We start from the raw sequence: 25,242 nt of genomic DNA, 5'->3' as shown, positions 1-25,242 counted from the left end.
TTTATCTTCCTCCAACAATCACCTTGATCAGTTTATTTAAATCCACAGTGGTGGGGTATTAATGCAAAAAGCATTCAAATCTGTCATAGAACTGTCACATACATTTCCAGACTAAAGTGTAATTACAGTATGCTGAATCATGCTGGTTAATGAAATCAAAAAAAAATATTGAAACATTTATTCAATACAAAATGTTTTTGGGGGGGGAATACTTAAAAAACAAAATGTGCAAATTGTTACAGTAATAATTACAGTATGTAGAAATGTTCTGAACTGTTGCTTCCTCACTCCTTTGACTCTTACCCAAGTCAGGATATGCATAATATAACACAAAGCCATTAGATCAGAAATAACCCAATTTGGGTTAAAAAATATATATATTATAATAATAAATAAATAAAAAAAGATCACCCTTCTTGGGTCAAATGTTCTGAAAAAAAAAAGAGGGTCGTTTTGCACAAAATTAACCGAAGTAGAGGATCTACCCTTTTTATTTATTTTTTACCCAAATTGGGTTATTTTTTACCTGACTGTTTTTAGAGTGCAATTTTCACATAGCAAAGTCTCTCATAACAGTTGAATAAAATTCTATTCAAATGCCTTTTTCTTTTCTTTTTTTAGAACGCTGCTGTGTTCAGATCCAAATGGAATTTAGCCAAAAGACTGAGATGATCAGATGGGAATACGTAGCTGGGAAGGCCTTCCATGAACCATAAAGTTTCCTCAGATAGCAGTGAGAGACATCCAAGCAACTTCAGACCTTCACAGCCAAATTGGCTGCCTGGTAAGCAGAAGGGGAAAAAAAGAAAGTAGTAGTAGCATCCAGATTATTGTTACTGAATATGATGTACAACAATGAGGAGTTCCCCCAATACCTGCTCGATCTGAGACGCGTTCGGAGGAATAAAAGATGTAGTCCACAGTGGCTGCCCCTTCAGAGTGCAGGGTTGTGACTTCCGGGGCGCCCGAGTCAGCGAGTGTGTGTTTGTAGGCGGACTCCAGGTCTAACTGGTGACTGATTATGTGTTGAAACCTGTCACACACACACACAAACATTACGACATACTAACTGTTTAGTACATCACAATTGAGAGGCTTTGTGTGATTTTAATTAAGGCCCTGTCGACACAAACAAGTTTTTGGTGTCATCACGCACACTGCAGCTGAAGTCTATGAAACCAAAAATGGTACAAAACTGTTGACAGGGATGTGATTTGACCAAAGTGAAATTATCTGAAAATTTAGCCGGGGGTCTGGGGGCCGCTGGCACCCAGCTAGGTCCAGGTATGCTTTTTAAGTACTTTCAATGCACTCACATGACAAAGAAATAGACAAAACAACAGCATAAATTTTCAATGTATATTGAACTATCCCATATAAAATGGCAGTTTTAGTCAACTCAAAATCAGTCACATTCAAAAACATTGGACTGCCTTTTCTTTTAAAAACTATCACTGAGAATATCATCATATCTAACTAATGTGATTACTAAGTTAACACATAAATAATGTTGAAGAGTTCAAATTTCATGAACAAATAATTGTATCATGACCAAATGAAAAGTAACTCATATTAGAGCATACTACAAATGTCTTTGTTATAGCAGAAGATGTTATCTGTCGGAGTCATGTGCATACACAATGAACTACAAAAAAATAAAATAAAAAAAAATAAAAAAATCGGATTTTTTTTTTTTGGAGGGAGATAAAAAAAAGCGGAATTCCGCGAATTAGCGGAAAAATCACATCCCTGTGTTGAGTTTGCGTGATGATGGGATTTTCTCTCAACTGTTCTTTTTTCTACTAAAGGCTAACTTTTTTTTTCTAAAATGGCCTTACAATAAGGGTTTCAGTATTTCATATAAACTTGTATGTGTGGACATAGTCTTAACTGAATATTTGTTATGTTCAACTGGCAGAATATTGAGGTTAAACTAACCTAATAGGTGGCCGATTCCTGCTTGACACATCTTTAAAAAAAGAAAAGAAAAAGATATATAATTAATCAAATGTGTTGTGCATCTAGGGGTAAGCAAGTGTATATAGCTCTACCTGGTTTGCAGTCAGTGACACCTGGAATTAATGGCAAATCACATGGACGGACATAAGAAAGTGGACAGGAGCGCATGTCCATGAGGACGTCTAAGCTGTAGTGAAATTTCCCGCCAGGAGAGGCTTGAGGCACTGCAAACAGAGTCCAATTTGTCTTTTTATTGTTACTGCTCATACATAACAGAATACAGGATCAAACACCTACCTGAGACTGAACAGTCGCTTGTATCTACCTCAGTGGAAGTGACATACTGGCAGCTGTCAGAAATTCCCAAACAGTCGGGCCATAGAGGAGCACACAGTACATCGCCTTTGTGTGAAAAATCCTTCTGACCAGACACCTGTACTCGGATATAGCAAAAGTGAACAGATAAACCTACCCTTCAATATTAAACACACAAATACAGATTTTTTTTTTTAGTCACAATATCAAAATTATTCTTATAATGAAGTGTCTATTGAGTGCACATATCAGAGTTGTAACAGTTGACGTCTACCTGTAATCTTGTGTTTCACCAGTAGGAGGAACAGTTATTTCACTTCTCATTGAAAGTTTAATATGGTGCGCAACTTATTTTTTTTTATGTGCATTGTTTTTATTTTCCTATTATTTTTGTGTAATTTGTAGTACTATATTGTTAATAATAATAAGTTGCAAGTTAAAAGAGTAAAATGTACACATTTAAATTTTAGACCACGATTAGGTCACTTCCTGTTTTCCGCTAGCATAGCGAAGCAGTAGTCCGATGCAGCGCGACCTCACGCAAGTTTAAGATACAAAAGTAAAGCTAATTAAGTCAAATAAGTACCCCTGTTTGTTCATTAGCAGGCCAAAGAGGTATATATATGTTTTATATTTATGTATAATTTGTAAAGCTAAGTTTATTTCATTGTACACCATTTGTTTGTCTCACCAGTTCTACGGTGTGTCTGTGGCGCAAAAAGCGAAGTAAGCCCAAACAGTAAACATCAGTGCAAAGAACTCTTGTCTCCGTTTGTGAACAAACCGGCATAGAGTAGTAGAGTCTCACCATCCATGCCGGCAGACCTTGGAAGTGGAGCTCCCCGGTGGTGATGAACTGGTAAAGAGGCGTGTGCGGCAAAGAGTTGAAGTCCCCGCACAGGATGACTTTACAGTGTTCACCTTTATCTTTCCACAATTTGACCACGCTGTTGATCTCTGCCAGCATTATGGCCAGCTGTGCCAGTTTGACGTCCCCCCTCCGAGGATTGAACAGCAGGTGTGTGTTGGCCACACATAGCAGGGAGCCCTTCGCCGCCACATTGGACCCCTGATAGACAGCGGGCCGAAGCACTACTACTATGCCCACGTTGTGTCGGTCCAGAAGCTCCGTTTGTGGTCGGAAGAACTCTACTGGTGTGACTGACACCTCAGAAAAGCAACTGCTGCGATAGCAAGTAGCACAGCCGTCTGTCTTGTTCCCTGTGCGCCGCTTGTAGACACAGTTGTAACCTGGACAACCAGAAGACGAATAGTAAAATCATGTCCGCTTTTAAGTGGCGCACACACAATTAATCTGTGCCAAATGTGAGCGCTTTCCTGATTTAAAATCACAAATCTTTGTTGGTAAACACTGACTTCAGCTGACCCGATGGCAGTGACGTTTAACGGAAAGACAGCCAGTTCGGAAGTGACATGAAAGTTATGCTGTTGCTGGACAGACATAGAGCCGCAACTAGTTGTGTGGAGTGTTTGTGACAATAAATATGAGAAAATGGACAGATGGATGTAGTCACTATCAGGTAAAATAGTGCACTCTAAAAACAGCTGGATCAAAAGTAACCTACCAGAGTTTTCACACTATAAGGCGCATCGGATTATAAGGCGCACATTCAACGAATGGCCTATTTAAAAAACTTTTTCTATATATAAGGTGCATAGAATAGAAGCTACTGTAGTGGCTGGAGTTGCGTTAAGCATCCACTAGATGGAGCTTACTTGAACTAATATTGATCCACATATAAGGCGCATCGGATAAGGTGCACTGTCAGTTTCTGAGAAAATTAAAGGCTTTTAGGTGCGCCTTATAGTACGGAAAATATGGATAAAAAAATGGACCAATCCACTATATGGGTCAATTTGACCCAACTTTCTGGGTTGTTTTATACAAAATGACCCAAGTAAAGGATATGACCAATATTTATGAGTTTTTTTTACGTGGAAAGACCCATTTCTTGACTCAAAGTTGGGTCAAATCGACCCAAGTACGATCGGTCCATTTTTGACCCAACTGTTTTTAGAGTGTAGCCTAATCTCCTACTACTACTACTGCTGCTAGAGTGAACGTTCATTATTCGAATAAAGAAAATCTGCAAATAACTTGCACAATGCCACACACTTAAAACTGAGAGGACCACAAAACAACAACACCATGCATCTAACATGAAACCTGTATTACTCATAAACGGTATACAATAGTTATAATAGGATACTAGCCTAAATAACATTAGATATGCAAACAAAATACATGCAGAAACATTTACACAAATGGCATTAAAGGGGAAGTCAAAACAATTATTTTCAGTATATTTTATGTGCCCCCATTAATTTACAAATTATATTAATATTGCATTGGTGGTATAAAAATTAGTCAAAATCATACACCAGTTTGCATCCATCAATGCAATATTGACATTGACCTGCTGTCAACAGAAATTGCCATCAAGGCATTGTGAATATCATGTGACCAAAACCAGAAAACAGGTTAGCCATGACGTAGAGCACATAAGACAAGGATATATTGAAAGAAATGTTTCACTTCCACTTTAACTCATTTTTATAAGTGGAATTTGTGTAATGAATTGTTTTTTTTAAAGGGGGGGGGGGGGTGCTCACCTTTTGTCATTCACACAGAAGAAATGTTAGGGAATACAGGCAACTTGATATGGTTAAGTAGATCGGCTATTATTAGTAGCTACATTTGGATTGAAGACGAAGCATGCTTTCACTTTCCATGCAAAAAAAATGAAAAAACACCTCTACCAATGAATTAGCCATCAATAACACCACAATTCCACCAGATAGCACCCAAGTATTGGAATACATTTATTGTTATGGCTAGAACGCAAAAAGAGCTAATGGGCAAGACTAATGGTGGATAGTTTCCTCCAAAATAAATAAATAATAAAATGAAGAAACAGCAACTACGCGAATGCTGAACCATGAATATGAAGTATTGGTACAACTATAAATAAATAAACTATCGATAATAAAAATGAAAAGTACAAAGAAATCTATGTAAAACAGAGCACTAAGCATACACATGGTGATCTTTCTCCCTCATCATTAAAAGTTGGTTCAAGTTGCTCAAAATCAATATGTGCAATTTAAGACGACTCACCCATCTCAGTCAGGAAAGGATACAGTTGTGCTTGATAATGATTCTCCTGGACCTCTTGGAGACAAACAATCTGCATAGCATCTTAATAAGTGGTTTGTTGTGCATTATTAAGTTTGTAAAGGCTTTTTTATTGATCTGAGTAGTTTGTGCAGATTTATCTTAAGTTGTGGCGTTAACTTTGTGTTTGTGTGTTATTTGACTCACATCTGGCTTCCATTTCTGTAGTTCCTCCAAAAGCATCCTGCAGCGGTTGTTCCAATCCAGTGCCTCTAGGGGGCAGTGTGCGTACAGCTCCATGTTGGCCTCCAGCAGGTCCTGGGCCAAGATGTTGTAGGACATGACAGTAAAGTCCATGGAGGGCTTTGTGAAAGGAAGCAGAGGATCGGGATGCTCTGTTGAAGTTTTTTGCCATAACCGCCAGATTACTGTGGGAATACATAATTGTTTACATAAACTATTAAAGAATACTAAATTAATTTGTGATAACAGTTAAAAGGAAGAGGACTTCACATCCGCACCGTCAAATGTTGCGTTTTTCTCCTGTGGAGGGTAATAGCTCATAGTAGGAAACTGCCAAAGCGGGCAAAAAATTTCCTCTGTACCGCCCGGTCCCGCAGGATAGTGCCATCCAATTTGTGTATCACGGTGACTTTCAGCACTGGGGACTGGCAATGTCTGCTTCGGGTTTGAATTTGTTACACCAGGCAGCATTACATGAGCATATTCATCCCAGCACTCTGTTTCTTGTTTGATGCACGCAGCTGCATTTCCCGGGACTTCTTCACTTTCCATCTTGGCTAGTGCCCCCATAAGGCTGATGATAGGCAGGTCATCATCCTCATTTGAAGTTTCTTCAGAGCTTGGTTGCTCAAGTGGAAGGTGCATGTTCCCAACTTCTTCTTTGGGTGTCTCCTGTTTATCTTCTTCTCCCATGGAGTTATTCTCCGTCGTTGCAGTTTGGGCCTCACTCATGTTCGAAGGCGGTTCTGCATCTGGTGTCTTGTCGGCCTCATCGGAGGTTTGTTCGCTCATCTTTTCCTCCTTTTTTTCTGTTGACAAACCGTTTTGGCCGAACCGCTGGTCCGGTGGGATTTTCAGAGACTCGATGGACATCTGACTTGTGGCAGCAGAACTCTCACATGCCATCGTGCCATTGACAACTGCAGAAGGGGCAACACAGTACAGTAAAGCCTTGACAAAGTGAGTGATGCATTACATTTACCTAGGTAACATTTTGGATGAATTGTACTTGTCAGAGCAGGGCCTCACATTCAATCTAGGTTTACCTTGCAGATCACAAAAAAAAAAACAGCTATGTCAGCTCCATCATTTGTATATGCCTAAGATTGTCCACTTCCAGTATACAAGAACTCCACTTCGATGATGCACATTCCCAAATTACAAAAGCAGGCATTTATCAACATGTTTGGACATTTTGACCAGTTTCTCTGTGCGTATAATTGAATCATGATCAATAAGTTAAAATCTAGTCTACTGCTTACCGTGTTTGGCCTTTCTACACAATTTGTCACAGAGAACAAAATACCTTGTAGAGTATTAAGCGTGGTATTGTTAGCATTTATTCAGTCAAATCAAATGATAGTACACAGTTTGTGTCATTGAACGAAAAGCCAACGGATTAGTGTAATTGGTTCTCGATTGACTTACCTCAACTCAAAACATTGCCATGCGCTGTCGTCGTGACGTCACATGCAAAGAGCTCTGATAACAGGTGCAAGCTAAGGAGTTAGCATGTTCACCAAGTTGAGTTCTGTTTCTGCCCTTAAAATACTACTTTCTCCACGCCTTTGTTTTTAACAGAAACGCATCTTAATGGTTATTTTGTGCGAGGGAACAACAACTTTAACTCGCTCCGTCACGTGACAATAAAAGCTGAGCGAGTCAGCAAGCAAAACGCATTTGAACTTGGCACTGGCGACGTAGCCGTGTTAGCATCGCTGCGCGTTTCATAAAGGTGGACAAAATGGTGGCATTAAAAACAACGAAGACACATTCTTTTACCAGTTGTGCTTACCCGACGGTCGTCTGCGCAAGTACAGTGATAGCGGGTACAAGGCGTAAAATAACAAGCTGCCGATCATGCTTCTTTTCTCCAGTCTGCGCTTGCGCGTTCGGTGCTCAAGTCCTCACTCGGAGGTCTTTCAGGTCCAGAGTAAGTGAAGAGCGAAACGACAAGTTTCACTTTCCACATTAAATTTTTCTGTGCACCGAAGGTACTCACCAACGCATCAGGAAAATATAACTAGCGTAGCTGCAGTGGTTGCTTGCGTAATTGACCTAGCAGGGTTTAATTGAATAATTATAAAACTGTTGGATAATAATGCTTCTTTAGCCACCGTACTTCTTTAATCCTTTAAGCCAAAATCGCAACATTGCTGATTAGCAAACCAGCTGCAAATAATGTCTCATGTGGTTACTACTTTTCACTAGGAGATTGACGGTTGATTTGAATTTCATCCATCCATTAATCCAACGATTTTAGAAATAATTGTATATATTTTTTCTCTCACAATAAAATGATTTTGGGGAAAAAAGGGGGGAAAAAAACAATATGTAGACAACATGATGTTTCGCTATTTATACTAATTCTTTGTGAGTCACGTTGGGGGAAATGGCAAGCAGGCAATCATATTGCAACGGGAGTAAAAAAAAAAAAAAAGTTTTAGCGTTTTTTGACACAGTGACTTTAAAACTGCGGTATGCCTTTGCTACTGTGCTGCAGCTCAGTCTGCTTGGTCAACTTTTTTATGCAGATCAACAATTCAAGAGGTCTTTGCGATTCATTACCAGGTGCTATTTTGAACTTCCGTTGAACAGAAAGAGTGGGTGAGCAAAACACCAAATGTAGTACACCTGCTCACCATTCACACCTGACATCTTGCAACACTAATGAATCAAAAGACACGAGGGAGGGAAGATGGCTATACTCCAGTCAATTTGGACTTTTCATTTATGGGTGAACTCACTTTTGTTGGCAGCAGTTTAGACATTAGTGGCTATGTGTTGAATTATTTTTGAGGGGACAGTAAATTTAGTTGTACAAGCTCGACACTGACAATTTAACATTGGAGCAAAGTGTCATTTCTTCAGTGTTGCTCTATGGAAAGATATAATAAAATAGCAATAAGAATGATGCATGTGCTCACTTTATATACAGTTAATGTCATACAATTGTACCTTGACATGCCATCATTTACAATTGATCAAATCTAACATGTCATAAAATTCAAGTTACTCAGTCCAGCATGCATATAAATTATTTAGTGCAGTACATATCACATGCTGCTTGACAGATAGAGTTACACCAAGGCGTTTTTATTTCAGCTCACAGACTCTTACATTCATCAAGAATATGGCACCGTTTGGACAGGAAAGTCCTTGTTTCGTGATTATATGTTTTTAGTTCCACAGCTAACGCAAATGTCAACGCTGTCTTTTGAGTCCCTCAGTTTAGAGGATGACGATCAAGCAACATTGAGACAAGGCTTGGACGAGGATTTTGACACAGATTTACATGGTGAGTGCATTATACCGGGGGTTTCTCAAATGCAACAAGATTATTGATTATAAACACCATACTATAACTATCATGTCAAACCCGAAATTGGATTTATATTTATATATATATTTCAACTAAGCTAATTATTTTTTGTGGACCCCCAAGTTACAGCTCGAGGACCTTTTGAACCCTTGGACCCTAGTTTGATAACCACTGCTAACTACACTATTGTTGGATCAGTAAATGCAGGCTTGTAAATTATTTCCATCCAAACATTCTTTCACTGCAGAATGTTGTTTGACGCATGATGCTCACAATAAAACAGAAAAAGAAGACAGAAGCAATAAGGCATCTGTAGCTGATGTTTACCTACAAGCCTGCAAGCTGGTGGGTGTTGTTCCAGTCTCCTACTTCATCCGGAACCTCGACTCTCCCACCATGACCCTCAGCCACTATGGTCTTGGACCGTTGGGATGCAAGGCACTTGCTATTGCTTTGGTGGTGAGTGGCAAAATGTGAGCGTGTCACTAAGAGCAACATGTTGAAAATTGACAGTGGGTTCATTGAATACGCCTGCCTCACTGTTCTGAGGTTCAGGGATTTGAATCTCAGCTCTGGCCTTCCTGTGTGGACTTTACTTCCACCGCACCATTCCAAAAACATGCATGTTGGGTTAATTGAACACTTGTTCAAAACAGGTTTGAATGTGAGTGCTAATGCTTGTTTGGATCGATGCCGTAGAAAATGGATGGATAGACATTAATGATGAGTCTTTTGTGTTCAGAGTGAAATGCATATCAGCACTCTGGAACTGGCTGACAACCACATACAAGCAGAGGGAGCCAAGGACCTGGCGGAAATGCTGAAGGCTAATTTCACCATCCAGCATTTAGTATGAAGAAAATATTATTTATTAATTAAATGTAGTTTATAGTAAGTGCATGTGTGCATGTATACATATTATAGGACTTGTCCAGTAACCATCTTCAATCTTCTGGAGCTGAGCATGTTGGTAAAATGTTGCTGGACAGCCTTTCACTCAAATCTATCAAACTTTCAGGTAATGTATATAAGGATGCTAATGTTGAACTCTACTTGGTATAATGTTATCCATATTATCTGTCATTGTTTACTGTACTCATTGTGTAATGTTTCATACTGATTGAATACATTATCAATCAATATGTCATTATACTGTGTCATTTATCTATCTATCTATCTATCTATCTATCTATCTATCTATCTATCTATCTACAAAGTATCATCCATCCATCCATCCAAATGATAGCGAGCTAGCTTTTTATCTAGATGATGGCTAGCTAGTAAGCTATAGCTAGCAAGCTAGGTATCTAGGAATTATAATCTATCTATCTATCTATCTATCTATCTATCTATCTAGCTATCTATCTATCTATCTATCTATCTATCTATCTATCGTTTTTTTAATTCAATTGTTTTTTTTTAATTCGACAGGAAATGGATTTACAGACAATGATGCAAAGTATTTTGCAGAAGCCTTGTCCGTAAGTTGTTGATCCATCTACATCTGACAAATTTCCATGTACACTTTTCTTATGTTAAAAATATTTTTACATTTAGATCAACTTTAGTATTAAGGAATTAGACCTCAGTCATAATACATTTTGTGGACGAGGAGGGGAGTATCTAGGACTTTTGTTAGGTATGTGATCACTCGCCTCCATAATGTGATTGCTTGACTGTAGAATAACATGAAATATTTGCACATATTTACACAGCAAACAACGAGCATCTGGAGGTCCTGAACCTTAGCTGGAATCAACTCAGAATGAAAGGAGCTGTTGCTCTTAGCGCGGGACTCAAGGTACATTGGAAATCACTGCATTACATCTAATTTGCATTGCTTCACACTCTCGTTGTTCTTTGACTTTAATGTGTGGCAAATAATAACGTGCAGTGAGGTTCGTGACTGGTAAAGCACTGAGTCCTCTGGAATTGGATATAAGAATGTAAACCAAAAATACAAGATTAGCCTGTATTTCACTTTTTGACTTTGATTAAAAGTTTGGTTTCAACGATTTTAATTACGCGGTGGTGGGCAAATAATTGTTTATTATTAAAATATACAATATACAATTTTTTTTTTTTTTTACCTCATCTATGAATGGCCCATCTGCCCATTTAAAAAAAAAAGGTTTTACCTGTGATGGTAGAGTACACTTCAAGGGACATAAATGGAATTCACCGTGGACTATAATCTTTCTTCAAGGTGAATACGATGTTAAAACATCTTGACCTATCATGGAACGGTTTTGGGAACGAGGGGGCCCTAGCAATGGGTGAAGCTCTGAAATTCAATAACACTCTGGTGCACCTCAATCTCAACAACAACCGCATCACCAATGAGGGTGTCAGCATGTTCTGCAGGGGTCTTGAGTACAACGACACCCTCCGGGTGCTGATGGTGAGTTAATCTGGTGACAACTCTGTGCTGTATTATGTCAAATGTTTGAATTGCTCCTGCAGCTGGCTTACAATTCCCTAACAGTAGAGGGAGCGCTGTCCCTGGTCAATATGGTGAAGAAAACGCCTAAAACTGCCCTGGAGGAGATTAATATATGTGTAAGTGCATATGTTCGATCAATGACCTAACATGATTTGTTATCATCCAACCCATCAATCAATTGATCTTTTTTTTTTCTGAGCAGAATGTGCTGGTCAATGAAAACTTTTTACATCTGTTGGAGGTGACGTGTGATGAGCATCCTGGTCTGGATGTACAGTATGGAGGGGTTGGAGGGTTTATTGCTAAGAAGCCATTAAAACGCATTGACCCAATGAAAGTCATCCAGGTTGGTTATATTTCCAACTGAAAACTCCCGTCACGGGTTGCCACACAAAATTACTCACATTCAGGGGCTGGATTGGCCATTTGGCATACAGGGCAGATGCCCGGTGGGCCAGTGTTTTTTTGGGTCCGATGTGGTGCTATTCCATTATTATTTTCCTCCATTTTACCCCAGAGACCAGCCCACAATTTAGAGGGAGCGGCCCATTAATCCATTTACAATATAGTGAGCAAACTGAACCAATAAACATCAGTGGTAGAGCTACGTGGTAGCCAAGGGTGGTCAGGACTTGGGTCAAAATGCCAGGGCCGATTATTTGTGCCAGTCCAGCCCTGCTCACATTATTTGTTTGACATAGTATTGATGCTGGATGGCCTTCCTGATTGGCTGGGTATTTGGGCACAGGTTTGAAATTGAACGTGCATTGTCACCTTGAAAGGCTGCAACTTGTACTACCAGTGCCCCAATTTAAGAAAGAGATGTTATTGATTTGAAAGCAACCTTTACCAGACAGACAATATCTAATACAGGGTGTCCCAAAACCACTATAAACTACCGTACTTCTTTTTTCTGTTTTGTTTGAGGTATAATTCGGACAGATCTGAGGCCATCGGCTCAGCATATTATTCCCTTGAAGCGTTGCAAAATTGCCTCCGGGCAATGAGTAGTTTTTTCCCCAATGGTGCTGCTAGTTTGAGAAGCTTTATGGTCACACGGCTCCAAATTGTGTTACAATTTAAATTTAAAAAAAATATTACCCTGTATTCCATCAATCAGGCTCACATATTTATTTTGCATTTATTGAAGGACTACCTGGATCAACGCAAGCTACGTCTGTGGGATTTCTTTCGAAATATCGACAAAGATGCGACCATGCGAGTCCCTGTGGTTGATTTCAGGAACGCAATACAGGTTTGAATGATTGGCTATTTTTTTTACAGAAATAGCGTTCGTAAGGAGTTCGCTAATTTGCATGCCAAAAAACTTGTATTATAAAATATAACAAAAGACTTCATTTATAGTATTGACTATTTCCTTCAAAATCTTAACAGCAATCAAGCGTTCCCTTGGATCGATTCCAGATTGAGGAGCTTGTCCAGAGGCTCGATCGTGACGGAACAGGAATGGTGGACTACAGGTGACTCATGTCCCATAATGTTTGCGTAAACTCGTATTTCCACGTTTGTCCTTTGCATTGCTCCTCTCAGTTTATTGTTATAAAACACTGAATGGTGGCAATCCTCTTGTCATACACTGGCTTTATTAATGTTTGACTCATGATATGATGCGGTCAAACTGTTTAATTTATGACCCTGTCACGTTATATTTATAGTCAGTGATGTTTCACTTTCCTAAATGATGTTACTTTGTCTTGTAAATATTTTATTAAGTGACATTACATTACATTAGTGGATGTTCAAAATGCCTACTTTGAGAATTTGGAATATCATATGTAATTTTTAGTCCATAATTTTAGGACCAAACAAGTAAAATGGGATTATTTTCTGCTGCACACCTGATGAATTCTCGTGGCACAAAATGGTTGAGAATCGCAGCTGTAAAGGGTCAAGATGATGCACCAAACGTTGTCTGTGGTCAAACATGAGTCTTTATGACTTAATAACAGAAACATCCAAGTATGGAAGGCATTCATACAAATTGAGAGTGTTGAAATTCCTAAAGTGCATAGTAAAACTGTGCTGATGTCTCTCTGCAGGGGACTGGTGGATACCAGGAAACAGATGATGCAGAATCACCGCCGACAACTACGCAAGGTCGCATCACGTCAGAAGAAAGAGAAGCATAAGAGCGACCGCATCCTCAAGACGTTCCAGAGCGCCGTGGAGGCAGTGACGCCACACGGCTCTGTGGTCATATCTCCAGGAGACACAAAAGCAGATTCCGCTGGGCCAAATCGCTTCTCTGCCACTCCTCTCAGTTCTTGGCACCACATTGTGATGTCAAACAGTGCCGCAGTCTCCAACCCCAGTGACCACGTCCACCTGCCCATATTGGCAGGCGCGACGCCACACCGTTTCACCAAGTCTCCAAATTTGCACTCGTGTTCTCAACCCGACTTGTTGACGACCTCACCTCATTCTACCCAAGGCAGGTTCATGCCTACACGGGCTGTGCGCTCCAGTCCAGAAATGGGCCACATCAAATTTAAGCAACCAACTATTAACCACCTGACCAGGTCCAGACCTGCTCTTGACACCACACAGCTAGAAGTTAAAGCCAAGAAAGTCAAGAAATCTAAAGCAAAGAAACTTATGGAGAAGTACTCAAAGAATCCAAAAACACTGCAAAAATATAATTGAACAAATGTGTCTCAACACTTTAAAAAGAGAATTGTTGAATTGTTGAGATAACAAATTAAATTATTGACCAATTTAATAAAATTGCTTCATTTGGTAACACACGATTGAATTGAATTAATCCCAAATTAATATTTTAAATTAAATTAATCATTAATTCATTAAACTTAAAATATTCACTTGAATCAAGTTAATCTAAAGAATTAAGTTACTCCAAAGTGAATATATTAATCAATGAACTCATAATTAGTGAATATATTAAATAGTAAATGAACTGAAGACCATTGTCATTTGTCCTTCTAATTGGCAAAATTGACTTGCATAAAATGAGAATTCCAAATCGCTCCTGAATTTTCAATCAATACACCTTGAATGAAATGGACTCCACTGTATAGTTTTTCTGCTTTCTTACTAATCAAATTTTATTTATTTTTGTTGTTTGTTTCTTGATTTGTTTTATTCCGGTACCTTGCATAATGTTGATATTTATGCATATTTTGTTCACAAAGTTTCAATAAAATTTGAAGAAAAAAAGGCATCGACGTCTATGGTGCTAAATTGCGAACCACACAAAACCTACCAAATAATGTAAAAAGAAAAAAATTATAATATTTATAAATATATACAATTTTATATTAATGAAAAAGAAGCGTAAATAAAAAATGTGACGTTGATAGTTTCTTCGTTGTGGTACATTTTTTCAATAAAGAAAAAAAATACAAACGGAAGTGACGTATTTTCCCCCGACCAATGCCAAAAGTCTCCGCCCAAACGCGGCAGTTACGAATATTTTCAAACTGTAGGCTTGTTGTTAGCTACATCCTGTTGCTAATGTTGCACACAACTTTTTAAAACCAATGACGGCGTATTAGCGTGACTTGCAATGTTCGGACAACAGTTCCAATCTCCGGCTAAGGTGTTTGCCCTGCTTAAATCGAGAATACAGAGCGGTGACCAAATGACGTGTGGAATTCAAGAAGAACATTCAGCGCAAGTGAAACGAGCCGTGTTGCGCAGAACCGACAACATTTGGGAAACTGATGAACTTCATCACACGTTTGGTGAGTTGGAGGCTTGGACCTTTTCGCCCGTAAAGAGTCCCAAGAAAAGCCTCGGCTATTCGTACTCAGATTATAATAGCGAGGAAGCGGAGCTCCCGCATGCAACCAACACGTTAAATGGATTCAAATCACCAATGGGACAATTGATGGATTCCACGCCGATGTTTCTACTTCGCACCCACCCACGTTCAACCAGAGAACCTCGACAGATTGTTGACAAAAGCGACGACAGGCTCGAGGAACAAATCTCTCCCGTGTCTATTTTTTCCCCCTTGAGGATGAAACTGAGGAAAAGAAAAGTGGATAAGCAGGACATAAACAAGGTTTGCACTAAAGTCACATCAGACAGTGTAGATGTTGACATGGAGACTGCAGTCGGGTGTTCCTACACTCCAACGAAAAACACATACAGGATGAATAGTAAGGCACTGTTTCCTTCATTGATTTATTATTAATATGATTTGATGATTTTTGACTTATGAGCATAAAATTCTGCTATGAGCGCTGATGGTGGCAGCCAATTCAACTCAAGCTGTTTATTGCCGCTCCCAGGTGAAGTGTATGTCAACACACAATGCGAAATGCGATAGACAGGCTAACTAATAATCATCTATATGGCAGTGTTATGATGCCTCAACTGATATTTAAACAAAAAAGCGTAACAACGCACGGATAAAAACAATATAACAACACTCACAGGCATATATTCTTTATCCTCTATGAAAAACGACTGTTACTGCAGCTGAGTTAAGCATATTTTTCCTTCAATGGCCTCATTTGTACGCTGCTACTTGTTTTTAGTAAGCCATTATAATGTATGTATTACAGGGTGCTCTGTGTCTTTGGAAAAGCTAATGTCTCCTGCTAAGATATTTGTTCGAATGAAAGAAAGTGTTAACAGAAGAGAGCTAGAGCAAGACAGTGAAGAGTGCCAGGAGCTAAGTGAACTGATGGATGGAGGTAAGCAAAAACACAAAAAGTCTATTGTGTGCCCTTGACTATAGACGTAAAAAATTTAACTATTTTTATTAGTTTCACATTTTTTCCACTTGTGTTAACAAGAGTATTAAAACCTAGGAAAACATTTTTATTGTACGTTTAGAACAAATATAAAATTTGTGATTAACTCGTGAAGTCATGTGATTAATTACAATTAAAAAATTTAATTGTATGATGCCCCTAATTTAAAAAAAGAATGATTATTAAAAATTAGGGGCATCAGACGATTATATTTTTTATTGTAATTAATCGCATGACTTCAATAGTTAACTCACGATTAATCACAAATTTTTATCTGTTCTAAATGTACAATTAAAAAAATCTAGGTTTTCATACTCTTGTTAATAAAAGTGGAAAACCATGTTAAACTAATAGAAGTAGTATTAATATTGATTTTTTTTTTTTAAGTTAATGGCAGTGAATGAGTTAAACAAAATCTGTGCCCTGTGCCCAAAAATCCGTCTTAATCACTGTATTTTAGCTGGCTATGAATGTCATTCCAAAGCGGACAAGATGGAGGAATGCAATGTTTTAAGAAGAGGCCCGGCAGTTGAGATTCCATTCACCCAGGAGCTTGCCGACGGCCAGCCAGACACACTGATTCCCAAAGAGGACTCTTCCGCCGCAATAGCGTTGAAGCACATTTTGTTTGATCCCATCCTCCTCAACCGGCCCAGCATCTCCATTCCCAAGAACAAGAAATGGCCCAACTTTACAAAAGCACCCTCTGTGAGTAGAAGCTCATTTAAATATTTCCCATTATACTTGGAAGACCTCCTCAATTCCACCGACACACCTTCCTTTGAAGAAGCAGTCTGGAGCCCATTTTATTTGATGAAATAAGTGCAACTTTATGGCCACAACTTTAATCTTATGAGCATTTTATTCTATTCATTTATTGTTTAAATCAAATAGTTATTTGTTGTTGTTGTTGTTTCCCTCGGCAGGAGAGCGCCATTAAGCTTCAAGAGTGGTTCTTGAGAAAGAATCGCAATGGGATGTTTGTGGAAGGAACTCGCATGCAAGTCTTTTTTTTTTTTTGGGTTATTTGTTTTTCATACTGACACTGTTTAAAAGTATTGTTTTGTCTGTCAGATTCCACATGATTTTGACTGTTGTTGTTTCATCTTGCACAGGGATAACAGGACACAGTGGAACAGTAACATTATTGTGGAGAGGGTTTCCCGTACTATGCTGAAGACGTTATCAGGCAATGTTTACATCTTGGTCGGCAAGATGAAGCAGAATGAGAAGTCTGGTAAGATAAATGGAATGATGACTTGCGAAAGTGTACGTAATGTTGTGATCTCTCTTTTCACTGCCCCGCGTGCCACTTTTTTGCAGTGTTAGACTTTCCCCGCTGGCTTTTGAGGAAGTTCACACATGGATTCCCTGCAAATTGGAAAGAGCTTTTTGAGAAGTTTTTGTCAGAATTAGAAGGGTAAGATTTTTATGAAATGTTTTGGACATACTGTATGTTTTCTTCTAACAATGTCCCGCCTTTACTGAGCAAAATCACAGTGGAGAAGTCGCAGGTTGATATTGTGGAGAGAACTCCCTTGAGTGAATTACAATATCAGTCTGGCTATTGCCAGGTTACACAATTCCACATTTTCCAAAAACAAAACTAATTACACATTTACCAATAAAAAATACTCATTCAAGTAAAAGGCGACATTCAACAAAAGGTTTTCACAGGCAGTACGTCAAAGCATTCTATTTAATTATTTTGATATTTAATTATTTCACTATTGATTGTGTTCCAAATTATCATGCAAATGACATTTTCCTTAGATTAAAAAAAAAATCCCTATACAGTGTTCCCTCGCTATAACATGGTTCACTTTTCGCGGCCTTGCTGTATCGCAGATTTTTTTTAGTGCAATTTCGCATTAAACATTTTATTTACAGTAATGTATGTATTTTATAAACATTTATGAAGGTTTGAACATTGAGAATGTTTAAATAAGAGATAAATGTGGGAAAATGTAAATGCCTCGATGAGAAAAGTGCATAAAATGTGTGGTGAGGTGTTTTAGAGCCTTAAAACATTTATAATAAATGTAAATCATGAAGCTAACTACTTTGCGGATTTCATTTATTGCGGGTATTTTTTGGAACCTAATCCCAACGGAAAATGAGGGAACACTACAGTATATAGTCAATGCAAATGACAAGTCATCAACTCAAATGTTTTTGAACAAAACTCCCAATGACAACGATATATTTTTTATTTTTTCAAACCCAAACTTCCACATTATTACACACAACAGAGTTTCAGGCCATTTCATAAGAACTGAAAATAGTCATTTGTTGTATTTGCAACATTAGGGGGTCATATTTACTGGAATCAATGCTTTTGGATTTCAATCCAAAACATCAACAGGTCGGAAACCTTACTTGATAACAGCTTCATAATTCTTCCATCTTTTTAACGTGTGGGTATTTGCATTTTGAATTAATTTGCAGGAGTTCAAAATAGCTTCCCAAGAGCTGTTGTTTGGATGTGAGCTGCCTCCCGTACATACAGATTGGCATCAATACATTTTAAAATGAATACATAAATTACAGTTTGACGTTCAGAATTTCTTCCATTTTAATTAATTTCGCAGTATTTCAGTCAAAAATGAGCCCTACAGAATTCATGTGTGATTCCTTCAAATATTGCGTTTCTAGTGGCAGTAAATATTTGTGTCAAAAATAGTTCTAATTTCTTGGCTATGAATGAAAAACAGTAAGTAAGTAAACGTAATGACAATGTGCTGGTTCGTAATTTCATAATGTTGAACGTTGGGACTGTTTTGGTTGGTTGGGACTCCTGTATCAACAAAATGCATTTTTAATCAAGATCTGGATTTCATTCCGTTTAGAAGAAAGGAAAAAGTGAGCACTGAAAAGAGAAGCAAAATTACCAGGACAACAACGGAGACGTCTGCTCTCCCGAGGATGAAAATAAATAAGGAAAATGCTGTCAACACAAGTATGTACAAGATAAAAAAAAAATAAAATAAAAGCCTTAAGATGAATTATCCTTTGAGCAATCGATAGCATTCAAGTTTTTATTTTTTTTTACTGTCTTCATACATTTGCTCTTCTTCTGCAGCGCACAGCATTTGTGCTTCCGCCGCTCAAATGACTCGAAGTGGTCGGGTGATCAAGCCGCCCCTGGATTACTGGAAAGGAGGCAGGGTCTTCCTGGATGCAGACATGAATGTTACCATCTTTGATTGTTACAGCACCTCCAGGCACAGCACTGTAAGTGCTGCAAACTTCTTCTTTTTTTTTCTTTTCTTGTGAAATTATATGAAATAATTGACACTGTTGCTTGTTGCAGACAAACTTCATGTTCTCGGTAGAACATTTTGCAAATAGGCACTGTCAATATTAACTCATTCACTGCCATTGACTGCTATAAACATCAAAAATTCATTTGAACTATTTCTATTAGTTTAACATTTAACCCCCCCCCCCACACACACACACACACACACTTTTGTTAACAAGAGTATGAAAACCTAGATTTTTTCAATTGTATATATAGAACAGATATAACATTTGTGATTAATCGTAAGTTAGCTATTAAAGTCAAACGATTAATTATTATTAAAAATTGTAATCACCTGACGTGATTTAAAAAAAACAAAAGAAAAAATGATAAAAATTAGGGGCATCAGGCGATTAAAATTTGTAAACATAATTCATCGCATGGAGTAGTTAACTCATGATTAATCACAAATGTTATATCTGTTTTAAATGTACAATAAAAAAAATCTAGGTTTTCATATACTAGTTGACAAAAGTGGGAAAAAAATGTTCAACTAATAGAAATAATGAATTTTTGACGTCTATAGCCGTCATTGGCAGTGAATGAGTTAATTCATATGAAATGGCGGTATGCCATTTCGGACAACGTTTCATCAGCATGCATGGTCATACTCTGTCTGCCCTCTGTGATTTATTATCATCATTCATATTTTATTTTTTACAGGATGATTCTACAGTAGAGTCTACGGAGAAGTCTAAAAAAACGGACCAGGTTTTTCCTCTTAACGGTAAAGGTAAATGATGATTTTCCTGTCCTGTCAACCAACCACTGCCAACTCAGACCAAGTTGTCCCTCGCTAATATCGCAGTTCACTTATTCACGTACAGCCATATAGCCCTTGACTATATGGACTTATATTAATTCAGAGAGAGATTCCTCAATCCCTTTGAAAGTAATATAAAATGGCATAAAAAAATAGAAATCAATGTATTTATTGGCAACCAATTCTCTTATGGTTCTAGATCATAAACAACACAAGTCCACCAGAGATAGCGTTCAGCCAGCGCCACCAACAAAAGCCAAGAAGCCGCGTCACAAGCACGGTCAAGTTGAAATTCAACATGAAGAGACAACATCTGTTTCAACCAAAACAGCAGTGACGAGGCGAAGCCGTCAAACCGCCGGTTCTGGTCAAAAGTCGAGCACTGAGAACGCGCTACCATCAAGAAAACCTGAAAAGCTCCCCTTAGAGGGTTCCAAAGCAAAGGTGTGCAACACTCGTCAAATGAGGTCACGGGGGAAAATCGCTCCCCCACCGTTTTTAGCTGTCAATGACAAATTATCTGAGTCTGAAGATCAGCAGCAACAGGAAGAGAACAAAAGGCGAACCAATCACACGGGCGAGTCCACCATGAATGCAATGCCATCTCAAAGGAAAGCTAAAACGCTCGCTGTACAAAAGTCCAGAAAGGAAGCGCTCAATGCTCCTCCATTAAAGAGGTCAGAGAGAAAACACACTCCTACTCACTTTTATGCTGTTGGTGCAAAATTATCAGAGACTTCCTCTCTGGAGGAGGAGGTGGTTCCTAAGAAGAGGAAGAAACCATGCAAAAGGGCGGCCAGGCAGCAAAGCCAAAAGCCTCAAACCAGGAGCCTTAAACCGTTGTCGCCTGCAAAGACGTCAACAAAGTTGACGCAATCGAAAAAGAAAACCAGCAGAGGACTCACCATCGTGACTCCTCAAGGCCAAGATGAGGACGAGTGGACGCAGGATGAGCGGGCAAAACTACAGCAGTAAGACTCACAGTCAAACACATCACTGTTTTCACAGACATTTAAAAAAAAATTTTTTTTTTTTTTTTTAGCCAAGATGCATGTCAGAAAAGATTCAGGGACAGCTGTTACACAATATTTATATTTCAAAGCCAAACTATGAATTTTCACCTTCGGTGTGGATCAGATGAACCATCAGCATGTCTACAAAAAGGATATTTCTTAGGGCTAAAAGTTTTGGATCTTCCTAAAATGCACCTGTGTAACATAGTTGGCATTGATGGATGAACACATAGATTATTTGTTCTAGATTAATTTTAACTCATTCACTCCCAGCCATTTTCACTGAAGCAACCCCCTTTGCTCCCCGGCTATTTTACTGGGTTTTGACTGATTTTTGCAAGGCCCATAGAATATTGTGTTCTGTTGCTATAAAAACATGGGGCATGAAAAAAAATATATTACTATTTGTTTTGCAGCAATTAGTATATAGCTAAGTTTAATCATTATTCACAAATCTGTTTAAAACACTTTTTAACATGGCCCTGGTTGGTCTCTTATACTTTGCTGCCACCTGCTGGCCGTTTTTGTAACTACAATTGCTTCCAGCTTTCTCTTCAGTTCAGAGGCAGGCTACATCAAAGCCTTCTGTATGCTCTAGCATTTAAAAAAAACGTATAAATATGTCTTTGGGAACATGTAATATTTGAAATAAAACATATTTATACATTTTTGGGAGAAAATTGGTTAAATCAAATTGGTGATTTCTCTCGTCATATTGGTCGGGAAGCACTGTCACTGCTCCACTTGATAAGAAGAGAAACTCACATCTGTGCCCGTGTATTGCTCTTTGTCAGGGCTGTGTCCACGTATCCCTCGCACGTGGCGTTCTATTGGGAAAAGGTGGCCATGATGGTTGGCACGCGCTCTGCAGAGGAGTGCCGCAAGACGGACCTGGCCTTGGGAGACTGCCGCACTCCTGCGAAGAGAACCCGGGGGAAACGAAAGAAAAAGGCGGAACCACCAAAAGCCACAGGTGATGAAAAGGCCTTGCGTGGCTCACTATGGAGTGCGTGTAGAAGAAGTTTGCTTTTCATTCACCCTGTGGGACATCACAGAGTCTACCAAACCTACTGGCTATGTGTTTTTTGTTGTGTTTTCTCTATTATACTGGAAGGCCCATGACCTGCAACTTTGACCTAGCTGTTTAACACGACACTAGCGCACTTCGCTCGAAAAAATTGCCTTGGTAGTCTTAAAATTTCTGTGCGAACCACCCTGTGCTGTATTTAGCAAACCAGTCCCAGAATATAAACAAACCGCAAAACATAAGCACACAATGAGCATACTAACTATTTTATATACATTCCATACTTGGTGTTTTAATATGTTAAAATATATTTAAAACATCTGGGAGGGGTAAAACTGCATTGTATCTCAAAGAGGAAGTCAACCCCCCCCCAAAAAAAAATATTGACAATAGTGTGTTCTATGCAGCCCCACTAATCTTTTTTTTTTTTTTTTTGCGTTAGTGGAATATGAGTTTAGCAGCAAAATCCAGTAGCTTTTATCAATATCAGAAGGCGGCCATTTTGCCTCTTGCTGTCGACTGAAGATGACATCACAGTTGCTCAGGCAACGGCCAATTACAGCTCACCTGTTTTCTGAAGCTGAGCTGTGATTGGTTGTTACCTGAGACCCGAGCAACTGTGATGTCATTTTCACGCGACAGCACGTGGCAAAATGGCCGCCCCCCTGAGATGATAACAACGGTTGGATTTTGCTGCAAAACTCATATTTCACAAATGTAATATTAATCAGAATGTCATGTTTAGACTAGTGAGGTCACATATAACATATTATTGTCAAGAAATGTTTATGGTTGAGCTTCCCTTTAAAAAAATATATATATATATTTCACTCCCTCCCTCCCTCTAAAACAGGGCTTCACTGTACATGCCTGTAGATCTTATGTAATTGAGTACAATCTGAGCAAGATTTTCCTAAACATTACCCATTTTTCTTGACAATTTCTGTTCCAGATAATGCCATCATATCCAGAGGCATTAGAACCTTTAAGAGAAAACAGCAGGTGCGTCAGTTCCTACAGACAATGCCCAAAGAGAACACCTACGACGCCTTCAGTGCAATCCAGAATAAGCGCTTTGAGGTTGGCGGCGCATGTTTTGTTTTTGCAATGTGTCTGTTTCCAAACATTAATTGAGCCACGGCATGTTTTATGATGTATATTTAACGCTAGAAAAATATACATACAACTGTACTGAAATAATGAAAATTTGGCCATGAGTAGACATTCGTTGTACCTTCTGCCATTTTGTGAAAAAGCATTTAATTGTTCATCGCATCATAATACGCCGCTGGCAAACAAACATTATTTGTCGTAAATGAATCAATAATTTCCCATAGCACACTTGATGATCTCTCGTGTAGGTTGGAAGTGCTGCTCCAATGCTATTGAAGTTGGAGATAAGCTAACACTGTTCCCCGCCTTTTGTTCCCATCATGGCGAGTAGATCCCGGCCTTGTGTTTGGATGAAGACCAGGACTTCGAAATTAACACCCTGGAGCCCGTGACACCCGTTTCCCTGCATTTACCACAAGCGAAGACTCCTCGGTGTCTCCATACCACTCTTGGAACGGTGCATTCTCCAAACAGGTGATTGCCTTTTCTCAATTTTGGTCACACAATTCAGTAAAAGCGTTGCAAATATAAAAGGTTTCCATCCACTAATAGAAGTCTTAATGGGGACATAATACGTAGGGGGACCGGGGCTTGTTGTCACATGGGTTAAGTTGTCACATTGCAATTATCTCCTCCGCTAGAGGGTGCAACTAAAAAATGGAATGCAAGTTGTCTTCCTTGACGTGTTGAGTGAAGAGTCTGAATCAAGGATAGATTGAAACCGAAATCAAAACAAGGAATCAGAATCGTTCAAATTCAAACGATGCCCAACCCTAATTTGCATTGTAGATTAGTCTCCTTCAAGAAATGCTCTTAAATTTGTCTGTTCTTCTGACCCAATTATATTTGCCCCCAACACCCGGTCGACTTTCCTTTCTTCAAGGAATTCCGAGGACAAGTATGCCTTTCAATTCCAGAAAGCAATAACACAAAATCGGGTCAACAAGCGCAAAAAAGTTCCAGCAAAGGTACTATTTATAATTCTTTTGTCAGTCAGTTTTCAGAAGCAGGTTACTTACTACTTTCTTGTATTCTCCCTCCCAGATGTTTTTGCCCACACCCCTGCCCAAACAAAAAATGAAACGACTTGAAGACACAGGTAGGTTTCTTTTAGGGGTTCCCATGGAGGGCTTGAAAATACTTACAATCCAATTAAACTATTTCCTTAAAAAAAATACAATAACAATATTATTTACAATGTTTTCACAATATATGCTTGTTGGCTGGAACATCAAATTTAAACTTCTATAAGCTGTAAGATTTTTTTTTTCCCTACATGAATTAAAATGTTAGTTTATTGCAAGCCAACTAATTTAATGACATGAAGAAAACTGATTTTAATTTGGTGTATCGTGTATCAAATATGCCATTTACCTCAACTGTAATGTGCTGTGAAGTGTTTTAATGTTATCTTTCAGGCCTAAAATAATAAGAAAAGTATGCATCCACTTTTTTTTTTCTCCCGCAGGAAATGATTCCTTTGTCGTTTGGGAGATGTTTCCAGACAAAGATGCCACGTTGTCTGACAGTGGGGAAGAGGAGGATTTTTACTTCTCTAATGACTAAAACATGTACATGTACATGTTTTTTATTGTCTTTATTAAACTAAAAGAATGATAGCTGCATTTTTCACTTGATTCATTTAGTTTTTGGTCAGGTTTTTAATTGAAGACTCTAAATCAAAGGCCACGTGAGTTGCTAGTGGACCATTTCCGAGGACTGCTGTAGAAGTGGTCATTTGAAAATGTAAACACTTTCAAAGATTTGCAGAAATGTTACATATTGATGTTTATCTGTTTCTCGACTTATTAAATCGTTGTTCATCATTGTTATTGTGAGAAGTTTATACAACTTTTTGCCCT

At 38.6% G+C, this 25,242-nt stretch overlaps 3 protein-coding genes across 16 annotated transcripts; 2 read left to right on the top strand and 1 right to left on the bottom strand.

Moving 5' to 3' along the window:
* Nucleotides 1-8,266, bottom strand: angel1 (angel homolog 1 (Drosophila)). Of its 4 annotated transcripts, none has more exons than XM_077558217.1 (10): nt 8,222-8,266; nt 5,932-6,573; nt 5,618-5,838; nt 5,414-5,483; nt 3,083-3,525; nt 2,257-2,392; nt 2,052-2,183; nt 1,939-1,969; nt 876-1,033; nt 1-781 (listed from the first exon to the last, which is right to left on the bottom strand). In XM_077558217.1, the coding sequence occupies exons 2-10, from the start codon at nt 6,557-6,559 to the stop codon at nt 618-620; spliced, it is 1,983 nt and encodes a 660-aa protein (XP_077414343.1). In that variant the 5' UTR covers nt 6,560-6,573; nt 8,222-8,266; the 3' UTR covers nt 1-617. The 4 variants fall into 4 exon arrangements, with proteins under 4 accessions (XP_077414343.1, XP_077414325.1, XP_077414316.1 ...); XM_077558199.1 differs by lacking the exon at nt 8,222-8,266 and adding an exon at nt 7,656-7,911; XM_077558190.1 differs by lacking the exon at nt 8,222-8,266 and adding an exon at nt 7,449-7,642.
* lrrc74a (leucine rich repeat containing 74A) lies at nt 7,403-14,378 on the top strand. Of its 9 annotated transcripts, none has more exons than XM_077558138.1 (14): nt 7,403-7,586; nt 8,838-8,951; nt 9,259-9,434; nt 9,718-9,825; nt 9,900-9,993; nt 10,407-10,456; nt 10,533-10,614; nt 10,691-10,776; nt 11,182-11,376; nt 11,439-11,534; nt 11,621-11,764; nt 12,569-12,673; nt 12,814-12,899; nt 13,479-14,378. In XM_077558138.1, exons 1-14 carry the CDS (start codon nt 7,514-7,516, stop codon nt 14,080-14,082), a joined length of 2,013 nt encoding a protein of 670 aa, XP_077414264.1. In that variant the 5' UTR covers nt 7,403-7,513; the 3' UTR covers nt 14,083-14,378. The 9 variants fall into 9 exon arrangements, with proteins under 9 accessions (XP_077414264.1, XP_077414256.1, XP_077414248.1 ...); XM_077558130.1 differs by having other exon boundaries at nt 9,223-9,434; XM_077558122.1 differs by having other exon boundaries at nt 7,521-8,260; nt 8,884-8,951.
* Nucleotides 14,379-14,882: 504 nt separating this feature from the next.
* Nucleotides 14,883-25,212, top strand: mis18bp1 (MIS18 binding protein 1). Of its 3 annotated transcripts, none has more exons than XM_077558092.1 (16): nt 14,883-15,560; nt 15,969-16,100; nt 16,645-16,868; nt 17,087-17,160; nt 17,276-17,397; nt 17,484-17,580; nt 19,010-19,119; nt 19,243-19,394; nt 20,128-20,197; nt 20,427-21,198; nt 22,035-22,213; nt 23,220-23,347; nt 23,712-23,854; nt 24,264-24,348; nt 24,425-24,479; nt 24,849-25,212. In XM_077558092.1, exons 1-16 carry the CDS (start codon nt 14,963-14,965, stop codon nt 24,944-24,946), a joined length of 3,039 nt encoding a protein of 1,012 aa, XP_077414218.1. In that variant the 5' UTR covers nt 14,883-14,962; the 3' UTR covers nt 24,947-25,212. The 3 variants fall into 3 exon arrangements, with proteins under 3 accessions (XP_077414218.1, XP_077414209.1, XP_077414228.1); XM_077558083.1 differs by having other exon boundaries at nt 16,621-16,868; nt 19,013-19,119; XM_077558102.1 differs by having other exon boundaries at nt 16,621-16,868.
* Nucleotides 25,213-25,242: the final 30 nt, after the last annotated feature.

This window comes from Vanacampus margaritifer, chromosome 1 (genome assembly GCF_051991255.1).
Source record: "Vanacampus margaritifer isolate UIUO_Vmar chromosome 1, RoL_Vmar_1.0, whole genome shotgun sequence".
Lineage (NCBI taxonomy): Eukaryota > Metazoa > Chordata > Actinopteri > Syngnathiformes > Syngnathidae > Vanacampus > Vanacampus margaritifer.
Note: the sequence above shows the minus strand (reverse complement) of the source record. Positions and strands in the feature narration are given on the sequence as shown.